A 12834-nucleotide genomic window follows, 5' to 3' on the forward strand; every position below is an offset into this window, starting at 1 on the left:
GTAGCTTTGAAACATATACATTACCATATTGTAAAACAGATAGCTAGTGGGAAGTTGCTGTGTAACACAAGGAGCTCAACCCAGTGTTCTGTGACAACCTAGAGGGGTGGGATGGAGTAGGGGGTGGAGGGGAGGTTCAAGAGGCAGGAGACATATGTATACTTATGGCTGATTCACATTGTTGTATGGCAGAAACCAACACAACATCATAAAGCAATTATCCTCCAATTAAAAATAAATGTTTAAATGTTTTAAATAAACAAGAAAGAAACAATGACTCTTAAATAATCATGTCATTTTAAATTGGAATACACAATTGGAGGAAATTTAACAACATCATGATGGAGGTATTATCCTCACATCATAGAGGGAGAAACTGAGGCTCTGAGAGTGGGCTAGATTCCTAATTCTATCACCCAGTCAATGTTGTCCTTGAACAAGTCACCAGATTGCTGGAAGGATCAAGTAAGCAATGATTATAAACATCCTCACATAAATATCCAGTAAAGAATCTCACTGAAAATAATAAATAGTTCAGTTTCTTATTTGTAGTCACAAACTAATAAGTGGTAGATCTGAGGCTGGGGTACAGCTTCAGACTACAGAGTGTGAGAAGACTCGTTTATGGTTCTTGTTTAAAATGCAGAGTATCGGTGGAAAAGGAGTAGGTCAAGACTGTATATTGTCACCCTGCTTATTTAACTTACATGCAGAGTAAATCATGAGAAACGCTGGGCTGGAAGAAACACAAGCTGGAATCAAGATTGCCGAGAGTAATATCAATAACCTCAGATATGCAGATGACACCACCCTTATGGCAGAAAGTGAAGAAGAACTAAAGAGCCTCTTGATGAAAGTGAAAGAGGAGAGTGACAAAGTTGGCTTAGAGCGCAACATTCAGAAAACTAAGATCATGGCATCCGGTCCCATCACTTCATGGCAGATGGATGGGGAAACAGTGGAAACAGTGGCTGACTTTATTTTTCTGGGCTCCAAAATCACTGCAGATGGTGATTGCAGCCATGAAAATTAAAAGACGCTTACTCCTTGGAAGGAAAGTTATGACCAACCTAGACAGTATACTGAAAAGCAGAGACATTACTTAGTCATCAAAGGTCCATCTAGTCAAGGCTGTGGTTTTTCCAGTCGTCATGTACGGATGTGAGAGTTGGACAATAAAGAAAGCTGAGCGCTGATGAATTGATGCTTTTGAACTGTGGTGTTGAAGTAGACTCTTGAGAGTCCCTTGGACTGCAAGGAAATCCAACCAGTCCATCCTAAAGGAAATCAGTCCTGAATATTCATTGGTAGGACTGATGCTGAAGCTGAAACTCCAATACTTTGGCCACTTGATGCAAAGAGCTGACTCATTTGAAAAGACCCTGATGCTAGGGAAGATTGAAGGCAGGAGGAGAAGGGGACGACAGAGGATGATATGGTTGGATGGCATCACCAACTCAATGGACATGGGTTTGGGTGGACTCTGGGAGTTGGTGATGGACAGGGAGGCCTAGTGTGCTGTGGTTCATGGGGTCGCAAAGAGTTGGACACGACTGAGCGACTAAACTGAACTGAACTGATACTCTCTAAAGTGGTAGTAATAGCTAACATTTGAGCCAAATTGTGTTCCAGGAAGTATTATGAGGTATTTATGTTCATCAAGTCATTTATCCTCAAAACAACTCTGTTATTATGAGAAACTGAGGCACAGAGAATTAAGTTAAGAAACAAACTTGCCTGAGATTATACAACTAGCAGCCAGAATCCCAGGCCTTGGGGCTCCTGAGTCCACCCTCTGAAGCTCTAGGGTGGTTGGTACTGATTATCTGTTCTCCTTTGCCTGCCTGCCCCAGCAAGCTTCCTCCTGACTGGTTTCCAGAACTCTCAAGTTGTCACACTCAGCTTCCCACATTTTTATTCTACAACACAAATGGAAACATGCCAGTCCTACACTTTAAAACCCCACCTATCCATTGCTCCAGTGCTCTTAGCAAGTTCAGCTCCTTAGCCCAGGCTGGCCTGTGTTCTGCTGTCTTCATCTCTACCACCTACCTCCGTCTACCACCTTTTAACTTTTTAGTTCCTGGAATTCACCTATGTTGTATTCTCATTGCTTAACTATCTCCCTCCCCCTTCCCCTCCCCCATATAGCCCTGGAAAGAAAGGACTGGCACTCAATAACATTGTTAGATGAATTGTTGAAAAGCAAGAGTGGTTTATTACTGCACAGTTAAAGTCTGAAATTGTGATATCTTTCCCTGGGCTTCTTTCAAAACTGGATGAATTCTCTTTGGGTGTTCTCATAACATTTCGATCAGGATACATCATCTTGAAGTGTCACTGTCGTGTTTTGTGTGTATCCTCTTCAAGCCTCCACTTCCTGGTTCTGGAATTCTCTCCCAGCTCACTACATGGTCTAGTGTCAATGGATCAAAGAGCTGAGCAAAATAGTTCTTCGGCTGCCGACCCAAGTGACTAACTTCATGACCTCTCAAGGTCTCACCTCCAAGCTCCACGCAATTGGAAGGAGTGGCCCCGGCTAACGAGGAGCTGCGGGCACCGCAAGTCCGGGGCAGACAAGCTGTGGGGCTGAGGCGGTCTGAGCCCTCCTCCCCGGCCCTCCCTCCAGCTCTCCGGAGAAGGGAGGGAATGGAAACGCGGGAGAAACGTGGGCTTGGGGAGCCGTGAAAAATCTACTTCGAGTAAAACCCCCTAGGTGAAGACGGCCAAGAACCTGGGGCCTCTCCCCGCGCCAGGCCCACAGGTGATGCCTCCCTTCCCCGCTCCTTAACCGGCCCGGGCCTCCTCCCCATCTTCCCTCCTTTTCCCCACTCGGAATAAACAGCCTGCAGTTCCCGCAGCTGCAGCGAGAGACGCGAAACGCGCGCCGGGAGCGAGCCCCGGAGGAGGGCCGCGCGGGCCGGGAGCGGGCCCGGGCGGGACACAGCAGCTCGCGCCGCTCCCCCCGCGCTCCGGCGCCGGGCCCGGGCAGGGGCGGCGCGAGACGGGCCTGTCCGCGCGGCCTCCCTCCCCCTTCCTCCGGCCCGGCCGGGGGCGGGGGTGGAGGGGCGAGACGCGGCCCCACTAGGCTGTATACCCTCCCCGGGCAGGAGCGGGCGGAGCCGGGCCCGCCTCAGCCGGCCGCGGCGGGAGCAACGCCGCGCTGCGCCGCGGGCAGCGAGCTCCGCATTCGAACCTCCCTCGCAAAGACAGTCTCCGCCCCACAATGCACCGCGGCGGGCAGCCTTTGAAAAAGCGGCGCGGCTCGTTCAAGATGGCGGAGCTCGACCAGTTGCCTGATGAGAGTGAGTAGCACCTCAAAGCACCCCCACTCTTCCCGCCTGCCGCTTGCTCCCTGGTTGCATCGGCCGGGACGGGCGGCCGTGCCCTCTGCCGAGCAAGTGGGATGACTGCCAGCCCCGCCGTGGTCCCCTAGTCCTTCCACCTCGGTGTTGCCGCCGCGTCGCCGCCTTTGTTATGGTGTCTGTGTGTTGGTTTCTGGGGTGTGTGAGCGCCAGGGCCGGAAACCGAAAGCCCAGGGGTCCAGCCCGTGCGAGGCGGAGGCAGTGGCAGCTCCCCTGGCCCTGCTTGGGCCCCGGGCCGCGGTGGGGGAAGAGCGGCCCCCGGCCGCGGGGGCTGTCCTCGCTGCCTGCACCGTTCGCCTGGCGCGGAGAGACGCCTGACGGGGTTATGTAACTCGTTGTCCGGGGGCCGAGAAGGTCTCGGGCTGGGGAGGGGGTGGTCACAGCCCTTCTTCTTGCCCGGGTCTCTGATCCTGTCCTGTCACAGTTTCTGCCGCTGCGGGCACTTGTGATCATCACTGCCCTCCCTTCCCTCCTCCGGTGTGTCTACCCCTAGAAGCGTTTCCGTGTCAAAGGGCTGGCCCCTTCCCCTGGGACCACAGGTGGCTGTGGACCTTTCCAGAGGTAATCCAAACAGGGCCCTCAAGTGTTCAGGGAGCCCCCATCCGACAGACTTTCTTCTGTACGTGTGTGTCTTAGGAATCCTGGGGGTACCTTTATGCACGGATGTGACCATCACACCAGGCACATACAGTACTCTCCCTGACTCCCACCCTGTGCATTGCCTCCCTTAACCGTGTTTAGTCATCTGATATTCACTTGTGTTTAGTAAGTAAAAGCACTAATTCGTAGTTTAAGCACAATAGAACTTAATTTTGTAGTTTACAATATTGTATAAAGTATACAGGATAAAGGCAGATATTTTAGTTAATCACAAAAGAGACCTGATTCGCACTCACTATTCAGTTTATGTATCCGTATTATTTACGAGAGTTTTAGTATAAAGAAAACAAAGTGATTTAACAATCACTGTTAAATCTGGCTGTGCAAGACCCTTAAAATGAGAGCTGAAAACAGCCAAGTCTTGTTTTCCTTGTGGGGTCATATAATCTTAATGTGTTACAAAGTTGAAAGTTCAAGTGGCCAAACTGGTAAGAAGTTGTGTTAAGAGAGTTTGTGTTTCAAATTTGCTCTAGACCAGTGCTGAATTCCAATGGAACTTTCTCAGTAATGGAGATTGTTCTGTTTTGCAACATCCAGTAGGGTAGCCACTAGCTATACTGGCTCTTGGAACTCTTCAGAAGTGGCTACAGTGACTTTTAAATTTCATTTAATTTTTGTTAATTTAAGTCTTAATAATCACATATGGCTATTGACTACTGTATTGGACAAGGCACAACCATAGACCACCAATGACTATTATTATTTCTTGTATGGAGAATATCTTTGTGATTTAGGATGCTCCTAAACAAAGGTGGGCCTACACAATGCACTCATCATCTGGAAATCTTTGCTCTCTTTGTCATAATCTTTTATCACCTCTTGGAAGTCCCAGCCACTTGATAACTGTTATTTAGAATGACACACAAGGGTTCAAATTCCAGCTACACTCTCAGACTGTGTAACGTAATCATTTATATTACTTTGTGACATCTCTGATACACTGGGATGTGTGTGGCGTGCACCTTAGCTTGTCCGGTATATGTCTTGTTTAGCTTGACCAGAGCTTGTTGAAAGCAGGGATTGCTTTACCTGGTTTGTCACACAGTGCCACAAATCAGGTATATATATATATATATATATATATATATATGCTTAATTTAAATAGAATTGAGTGTAGGGTAAGAGGCATGGTTAATGACTGGAGCAGAAGGGATTTCAGTTTGATACTAGAAGTAGCAATATGTTTCTTTGCCAGTTTTAGTCAAGGGGGCTAGTTGTAAGTTATCCAATAGTCAGTATGACATTATCAGTGAAAAAGTTAGACCGTTTATGACATTATCAGTGAAAAAGTTACCGTTTATTTAGTCCTAATTATGCACCAGGTGCTGTGCAAAGCATATTGGATACATTTGTTCATTTAATCCTCATTCCAGTTGAGGTAAGTACTCTTAATGAAGTAGTTGAGGCTATCTTCAGCCCAGAGCTTTCCAGCCAGCCTCTGTGCTTAACAGCTCCTGCTCATTTCACACATAGTCTCAGAAGCCCCTCAGACTTTATGGGTTCAAGATCTACCTCCTCATCTTACCCCAGTACAGAGATACTTTCAGTGGTTCTGGTTGAATGAATGGCTCCACTGCAATAAGCTAAAACCTAGACTGAAGTTATCTTCCTCACTCCCCATATTTAAGCTTTTACTAAATCTTGTAACTTTTACCTTTTAAATATCTCTCAGTTTTACCTACTTTTTTGCCTTCATCCTCATCCAAGTTGTCACCATCTCTTCTGCATGATTCACTTCAGCCTCCCATTAATCCACCACCCCAACCCTCTCCCTCAACCTACACACAGCCAGAGTGATCCTTTCGAAATATATGTATGTCATCCTATTGCTGAAAACTCTGCTGGCTACAAGACCCTTTGTGGTCTGGCCATTCCCTATCTCTCCAGCACTATTTTGTACCACTCTCCCTCTCATTCTATCCCTTTGAGCTAAACTGGACCTTTTTCAATCCATATAATCACTCAGCTTTCTTTTTTTGTAGGGCCTTTGCACATGCTATTCTGTCTACCTGGAATGCTCTTCCTTCCCCTCGCTTCCAGTTAACTTCTACTTTATCCTTTAGATCCCATTTTAGGCTTCTGTCCTCCGTGACAAATAATACATCTTCTTATTAAATGTTTTCATACCACTGTGTAATTTCTTAGTGGCAGCTGTCACAATTGCAGCTTTACATTTGCTACCTTTGGTTAGAAGCCCTACCAGAGAAGGTGCCATTTCTGTTTTTCTTCGTGCTTGCAGTTTCATACTTGACAGCTGGTTTCTTTCTCTGCTCTTTTTTCATACCACCCTTCGCCTGCCAATGAGTCCCCAAGCATAATATTGCCCCCTACCCTTCCTTCGTATTCTAAGTGGTCTACCTCAGGGCTTTTTTACTTGCTGTTTCTACCATCCTGACTTGTTGCTTTGACCTCCTCTTCTTTCATGACTAGTCTTTTTCATGAGTTACCTTCTCAGAGAAGCCTTCCCTAACTACCATATATAAAGTTAGTTACTCTCCACACTGTGATCCCCTACTTACTTCCTTTACAGCAGCTACCACCATTGTAGTTGTCATTTTATGTACTTGTTTGATGTATGCCTCCTTCTGCTACACTGTAAGCTTCCCTGAGAACAGAGGCTTTGTCTTTGTCTGTCTTTTCCTTCAGTTAACCCTAGTCCCTAGGGCAGGTATTCAGTGAATATATGTTGAATGAATGAACATACCCAGGAAAAGCAGGATTCTAACTTAAATGAATTCACCTGCCTATAAAATATTCTTAACCTAATTCTTTTTTTGATCAATAAAAATAATACTATTGATAAACATGGTCTGAAAATTAGTCTTGTGCTATGTACATTTTTCTCTAAGCATTTTTACATATACCAACTCATTTAATCTCCCATTTTACGAAAGAAGAGCAAGTAGCACAGAGAGGTTAAGTAACTTGCTTTAGATAACACAAAGTGGCAGAGCCAAGATTCAAACACAGGTAGGCTTCATCTGTGTTCTTAACCACTATGCTATACTATCTCTCAAGAAAGGAAGAGGGTTAAAGGTGGTAGGTCAGAATCTGCAAGATGCAGTCCCTGCCTTTGGAGCAGGAATGATATCCTTACAGCTCACATCTCTTCCTTCAGATCTCTGCTCAAATATCACCTTTCAGAGAAGCTAATCATGAGCACCTTTTATAGAAACAGTCTTCCCTCCACCAGCTCCCACCCATCTTGCTTTATTGCTTTTTTGCAGTAGTGCTTATCTTCCCTTGATACGTGTGCATGTGTTTGTTTCCCCTCGGTAGGATGTAAATTCCCAGGGGAGCATCAGGAGCATGGACTTTGTCTTGCATGCTGTCAGTATCCCCAGTGCCTACAGCAGGGGCCAGGATGCAGTCATACTGTCTGAATGAGTGAATGGTTACTGCTTTTTCTCAGATGAACCCTGTTTTTCTTGGTAGCTACGTGGATATGTATTGCTTCCCAGTTGTGTTGTATTGTTTGATCCTTCTTAGCAAGACTTTATGGCCTCTCTCCCCCACCTTTCCCCTTACAGCTTTACTGCCTTTGGTCATTAAACTTCAGTTTGCCATGCAGAAGCTGTTAAGGTGCTCTGTTAGCCATTCTCCACATCTAGGCAAGAGAATAGGGGGAAAGCCATGGTGTCTCGAAGAGTCAGACATGACTGAGCGACTTCACTTTCACTTTTCACTTTCAGGCATTGGAGAAGGAAATGGCAACCCACTCCAGTGTTCTTTCCTGGAGAATCCCAGGGACTGCGGAGCCTGGTGGGCTGCCGTCTATGGGGTTGCACAGAGTCGGACACGACTGAAGCGACTTAGCAGCAAGAGTGGCTTTGATATTGGTGGGTTGTCTGTTCTACAAGCCTCTCGTACTGCCTCGAAGAGAAGTCAGTTGAGGTTTGGAGACCTGAGATGCATAAAATGTTTCATAGGCAGAACCATGATACTTTATCTGTTACTTCTCATTTAAAGTCTGTTGTCCATTTGTATGAGTTGTAAATAAATCATTGCTGCTTCTGTCTGATTTTTGTACTTAGTTCATGTTTTTCTATCTTCTACTTTATCCCCTGAGATCATTATTTATTTATTTATTTTTGTGTTTTGTGTAATGTCATAATGGACTGGCTCCTTTTAGATGTTAACAGACATTTACAACAAACCACTTAGAAATCTACCTTTTCTCAACATAAGTAAATGGCTAACCTTTCAAATAACATCACTACTGCCTGGTCTTACATTATATATTTATAAAGCATAAATGGATGTCACAGTAACTGAGATGAAAAATAGCTGGTTCTAGAATAAAATAAATTTTAAAATGAGGAATGATAAATAATAATTTGACTGTAGTAAAAGAAAAGGTGTTCTAAACAGTTTTTTAAATTTAAAAAGGGAGACTTTGCTCACTAATAATTCTATAAATAATTTCTATTCTGGACCGCAGAAAGGTTTTTTCCTCCCTGTTACTTTCTTTTATTGAGATATAATTAACATATAATGTATTAGTTTTAGTTATGAGTATAGTGATTTGATATTTGTATATATTGCAAAACAATTGCCACAGTAAGTTTAGTTAACACCCATCACCACACAGATAAATTTTTTTTCTTGTGATTAAGAGTTTTAAGATCTACTCTTTTAGCAATTTTCAGAAATATAATACAGTGTTGTTGACTTTAGTTACCATGCTGTATATTACATCCCCAGGACTTATTTATCTTATAACTCTAAGTTTGTACCTTTTGACCCCCTTCACCTATTTTGCCTATCCTCCACCCCTGCCTCTGACAACCGCCAATTTGTTCTCTGTATCTGTCAGTTTGGTACGGGTTTTTTTTTTTTTTTTTTAATTAAAAAATTTGTATTACTATTTTTTGGCCATGCTGGGTGGATTGTGGGATCTTAGTTCCCTGACCAGGGATTGAACTCCAGCCCTCAGCAGTCAAAGTGCAGAGTTCTAACCACTGGACCGCCAGAGAAGTCCCTTTTTTATTTTTTTCTAGATGTCCCATATAAGTGAGAGAGATCATACTTTATTATTTTTCAAATGACTTGATCTTCTTTGCAGTATACATATCCAACTTTGAGATTTTCAATTTTGTGCTCTCCCTCTCATAAAAGCTTCTTTGCCTATCAGTTCTCCTACAGCTCCTCACCCAAATATCCTATATCCTTTATTTACACCAGAACCTGTAGTCCAGTGTTTCTCAATATGGACCTGAGAGTTATCTACAACAGAATCCCCTGAAGGCCTTTATTAATCCTACAGTTTCTACATGTAGGAGGAGCTTCTGGGTTATTCTGCTATACACTGTTTTAGTTAGTGAATCCCTCCAACTTTACGCTAGCCCTTCTTGGCTTCTCTGAATGCCCTAGTCAGACTTGTATCTTCTAAGTGTACATACTAGTGTACATTCTAGACTTCCAAAGTACTTATTGTCTGCTATGACAGTCCCTGGATCATTTCCATTTTCTCTTTTCTAAAGCTCTATTACCACTTTTGATCTTTGCCTCAATAAATGTCAGTTCCCTTTCTCTTTTCCTTCTCCAGAACCAGCACACTTTTGGTTGAGGATCCAAAATTGCTTCTGTTCCTACTCCTCCTCTTTCCTCTCTTTCTATGTTTTTCTGTCTTAGAAAGTTCACCAGTTCTCATAGTTTCAAACAAAACTCCCAAATGTCTCCAGTTCTTCCATATGTTGTCTGAGTTCTGGTCAATAGCTTGAACTGTCTGTTATTTCTAATTGCACATTCAACTATGACTTCAACATTGCTAAAACTAAGTGGATCACCAAGTTCTTTTTCTCTCACTCTGATTATGAAGTAATACTGATTTGTTTTCATTGCAGGCTCTTCAGCAAAAGCACTTGTCAGTTTAAAAGGTAAGAATCAGAGCTTGATTCTTTAGATATGGCATAAACTAGGAATTGAATTCATTAAATTAATTTGGTTATAGTATTTTCTTTTCTTTCTAAGTTACGATTCACTATAGCTTTTAAATACTGGTTTTCACTGATGATAATTTTAAATTCATATGGGAATTTGACCCTTGGTTTTCTCCCTCTAGAATTATTGATTAAAGTACTTTGTAACTAAACATTCTGAAAAGTTCTTACTAGATTTAAATAATGTATTAACAACTGGGCTAAGCTGTATTTTGAGGGCTTCCCAGGTGGCTCAGTGATTGTTTATTTTTAAAGAATCTTGTGAGCTAAGTAATAATGCAAGTCTCTTGAAATAAAACAGTGATGGTGTTATTTTGAGAAAAAGTTAGACTTGTTCCTTGGTCTTGCTATTTCTCTGTATGAGTAGATTAGACCAGTCCTTTTAATATAATTTTGAAATTTTATCTCTTGAGCAAGATTCTGCTGGGTAAGTACATTTGGAACCAATCTAAATCTTCTCATAGGTTCATTAGTACTTTTAGTTTTTAAAGCTACTATGTTGTACCTTGGATGGGTGATGTACCAGGTCAAGTCCTTCTGGCTTGAGAACATATAACTTCCAGGATTATCCTCATTTATTTGCCTAGAAGGATCAACCCCATCTGATCTCTTTTGTAGTTATTAAAATGTATGTCAGAAAAACGACTCCGCTATTTTTTTCTTCCAAATATTAAAGCCATGTCTCTTTGTAAATATATACAAGGAATATAAAATTTTTATAGGAAAATTAGAAAATGCTATCAAGTAATTAAAAGGAAATAGAAACAACTATCTTGTGTATATTCATCTCAATTTTCTCTGTCTCTCTCTAAATAAACATATTTTTATAAAAATTAAACTCACCTTCTTTAATTTCACAATTTTCGTGTTTAATATATTTAATCAGTTGATCAGATATTTTCTGGTTGCATACAACTCTGAAGATGTTTCACAGAATTAAGGAAAAAAAATACCACATGTCATTTTTGGATATCAAGGGGTTTACACGTTGAAGCAAAAAACGTTTAGAAATATGCTTTAAATTGAAAGTTAAAACTTTTCTCATTTTTCCTTGCCTGCTTTCAGTCAGACTGTACTGAGACAGTTCTTGGCAAATTAGAATAGAGGCATTATTGAAAACCAAAATGAAATAAGCCACACATGTTTTAATATGAAAATGTAATAGTTTCAAGTAGAATCGGCTTGTCAAATTATTTACAAAGTTTGACAAGAAAATACGGAAGGGATTTTTTTCATTTGTAATAAACTAAAATTATTATGGGCAGTATATTTTTTCCATATTGGTAAATATTTCAGATATATTGCTGTTATTAAAAGGCCATATTTATAGTATAAAGTCCTTTGAACTAAAATATCATAAATAATAATCATTTATTACAGAGGGAAGCTTATCTAATACATGGAATGAAAAGTACAGTTCTTTACAAAAAACACCTGTTTGGAAAGGCAGGAATACAGGCTCTGCTGTGGAAATGGTAAGGAATTCGTTTTTCTTACTCTTTAGAATATGATAGCTAAATTGTCTGTATTACATGTCATGTACACATTCTTATAGCACTATAAAACTCTTTCTAAGGTTTTGCCCCTGTTCCAGCCATTTGTGTCTTTAAGTGTCATTGAACAGTATTTGATCATATCTAGATAAATAATCTGTGATATCTGTTCATCATTAAGCATTTTTAAGTAATTGTTGCTTTAAATAGGCAAACCAAAAAACCTCAACAACTCAAAATCTTACTTTTAATAGATTTTTAATGATTTAGTAGATTTTTTAAAAATAAAAAAATTGTGTGTGGCTCCGGACCCTACAAAAAGATTTCTAGGTAAGTGGTAAGATATTGAAATCTTGTGGAGGTCAAGGGTAAATGCATTTAAGTTGGAAAGTAGAGATGAGCACATAATTGGCATCTAACAATTTTGGGGGCCTTTCTTCCTCCCCTAACCCCAGGAAATTTTAGGGGTCAATCATGAAACACAGAGCTGGGTTAGACAGTAGCTGTCTCAGTAGCCTGGGCAGTTGGCCGTACTCTTATCAATCCTGTTGTCATCATTTTCTTCTTCCTCTCTGCCCACAGTCAGAGGAGGGAAGCAGGGTAGAGGGGACTTCCTGTTAGGACTATGCATTCTTAAGCCTCTCAGTAGGTTAATTTCAAGGGTCCGTACCTCTAGTGTCAGTTCAGTTGGATGCTTCCCATATGTTGCTGTCCCACTGCCCCTACTTCAGTTCAAAGTAGGCATGGAACTGTCTTGAATGATGAGAGAAGGATTTGAAAAGGGTGTGGGTGTTATTGGGATATTATTTCTGGTGTTCTTCTCTATTAATAAAGCCTCTGAACCTAGGATGGACTGTAAGTTTTTTCATATTACAGATCCTTAAGTGTGTAATATATTTTGGATACTTTAAAGTTTTTAGTTCATATGCACTTATCAATCATCTGTTATTATCTCATATTTTTATTAAATGGAAATTTGTCAACAATTTTTCATAGAAGATCTAATATAATATTATATACCTTTAGATTTACTCTCTAAATTGAGTAAATGTACTCTCAAAGTCTAGTAAATTTGTCCCAACCCAGTCCTACACAGCAGACACATCATGTGAAACGCCCAATTGGCTGGTATTAATCCAAGCACCAACATAATGAGAACTGGAATTTCCGGAACTTAATTTTCAAGACTGCCAGCATACTATATGAAGACTTGGGTTCTAGTTTCAATTAACAGTTGGGTGTTTCATTTTTAAACAAATTGCATAAATATGTATATTTCTACTTTATAAAATCTAAGATTATTTGTATGCTTTGTATTTTCCATTCTTCATTCTTCAGTACTGATGATAATTCAGTTAGCTGTATTTTCCAAGT

The 12834-nt window shown here is 41.4% G+C and overlaps 1 protein-coding gene across 9 annotated transcripts in view; it reads left to right on the top strand.

The window, feature by feature from the left end:
- Positions 1-2417: 2417 nt before the first annotated feature.
- Positions 2418-12834, top strand: part of LIN9 (lin-9 DREAM MuvB core complex component) — an 87894-nt gene continuing 77477 nt past the window's right edge. For 6 of the 9 annotated variants that reach the window (XR_014054027.1, XR_014054028.1, XM_081491474.1 and 3 more), the window contains exons 1-3: positions 2907-3305; positions 9872-9904; positions 11348-11442. Coding sequence is in view for 7 of the 9 variants with exons in the window: in XM_081491474.1 (XP_081347600.1) it covers positions 3227-3305; positions 9872-9904; positions 11348-11442 (207 nt within the window). In the remaining 2 variants the exon portion in view is untranslated. Of the gene's footprint in view, positions 2765-2906; positions 3306-9871; positions 9905-11347; positions 11443-12834 lie in introns of those variants that run through there. The other 3 variants (XM_081491479.1, XM_081491476.1, XM_081491478.1) reach the window with 3 other exon arrangements.

This window comes from Giraffa tippelskirchi, chromosome 5 (genome assembly GCF_054371585.1).
Source record: "Giraffa tippelskirchi isolate mGirTip1 chromosome 5, T2T-mGirTip1v1.2.pri, whole genome shotgun sequence".
NCBI classification, from domain to species: Eukaryota; Metazoa; Chordata; class Mammalia; order Artiodactyla; family Giraffidae; genus Giraffa; species Giraffa tippelskirchi.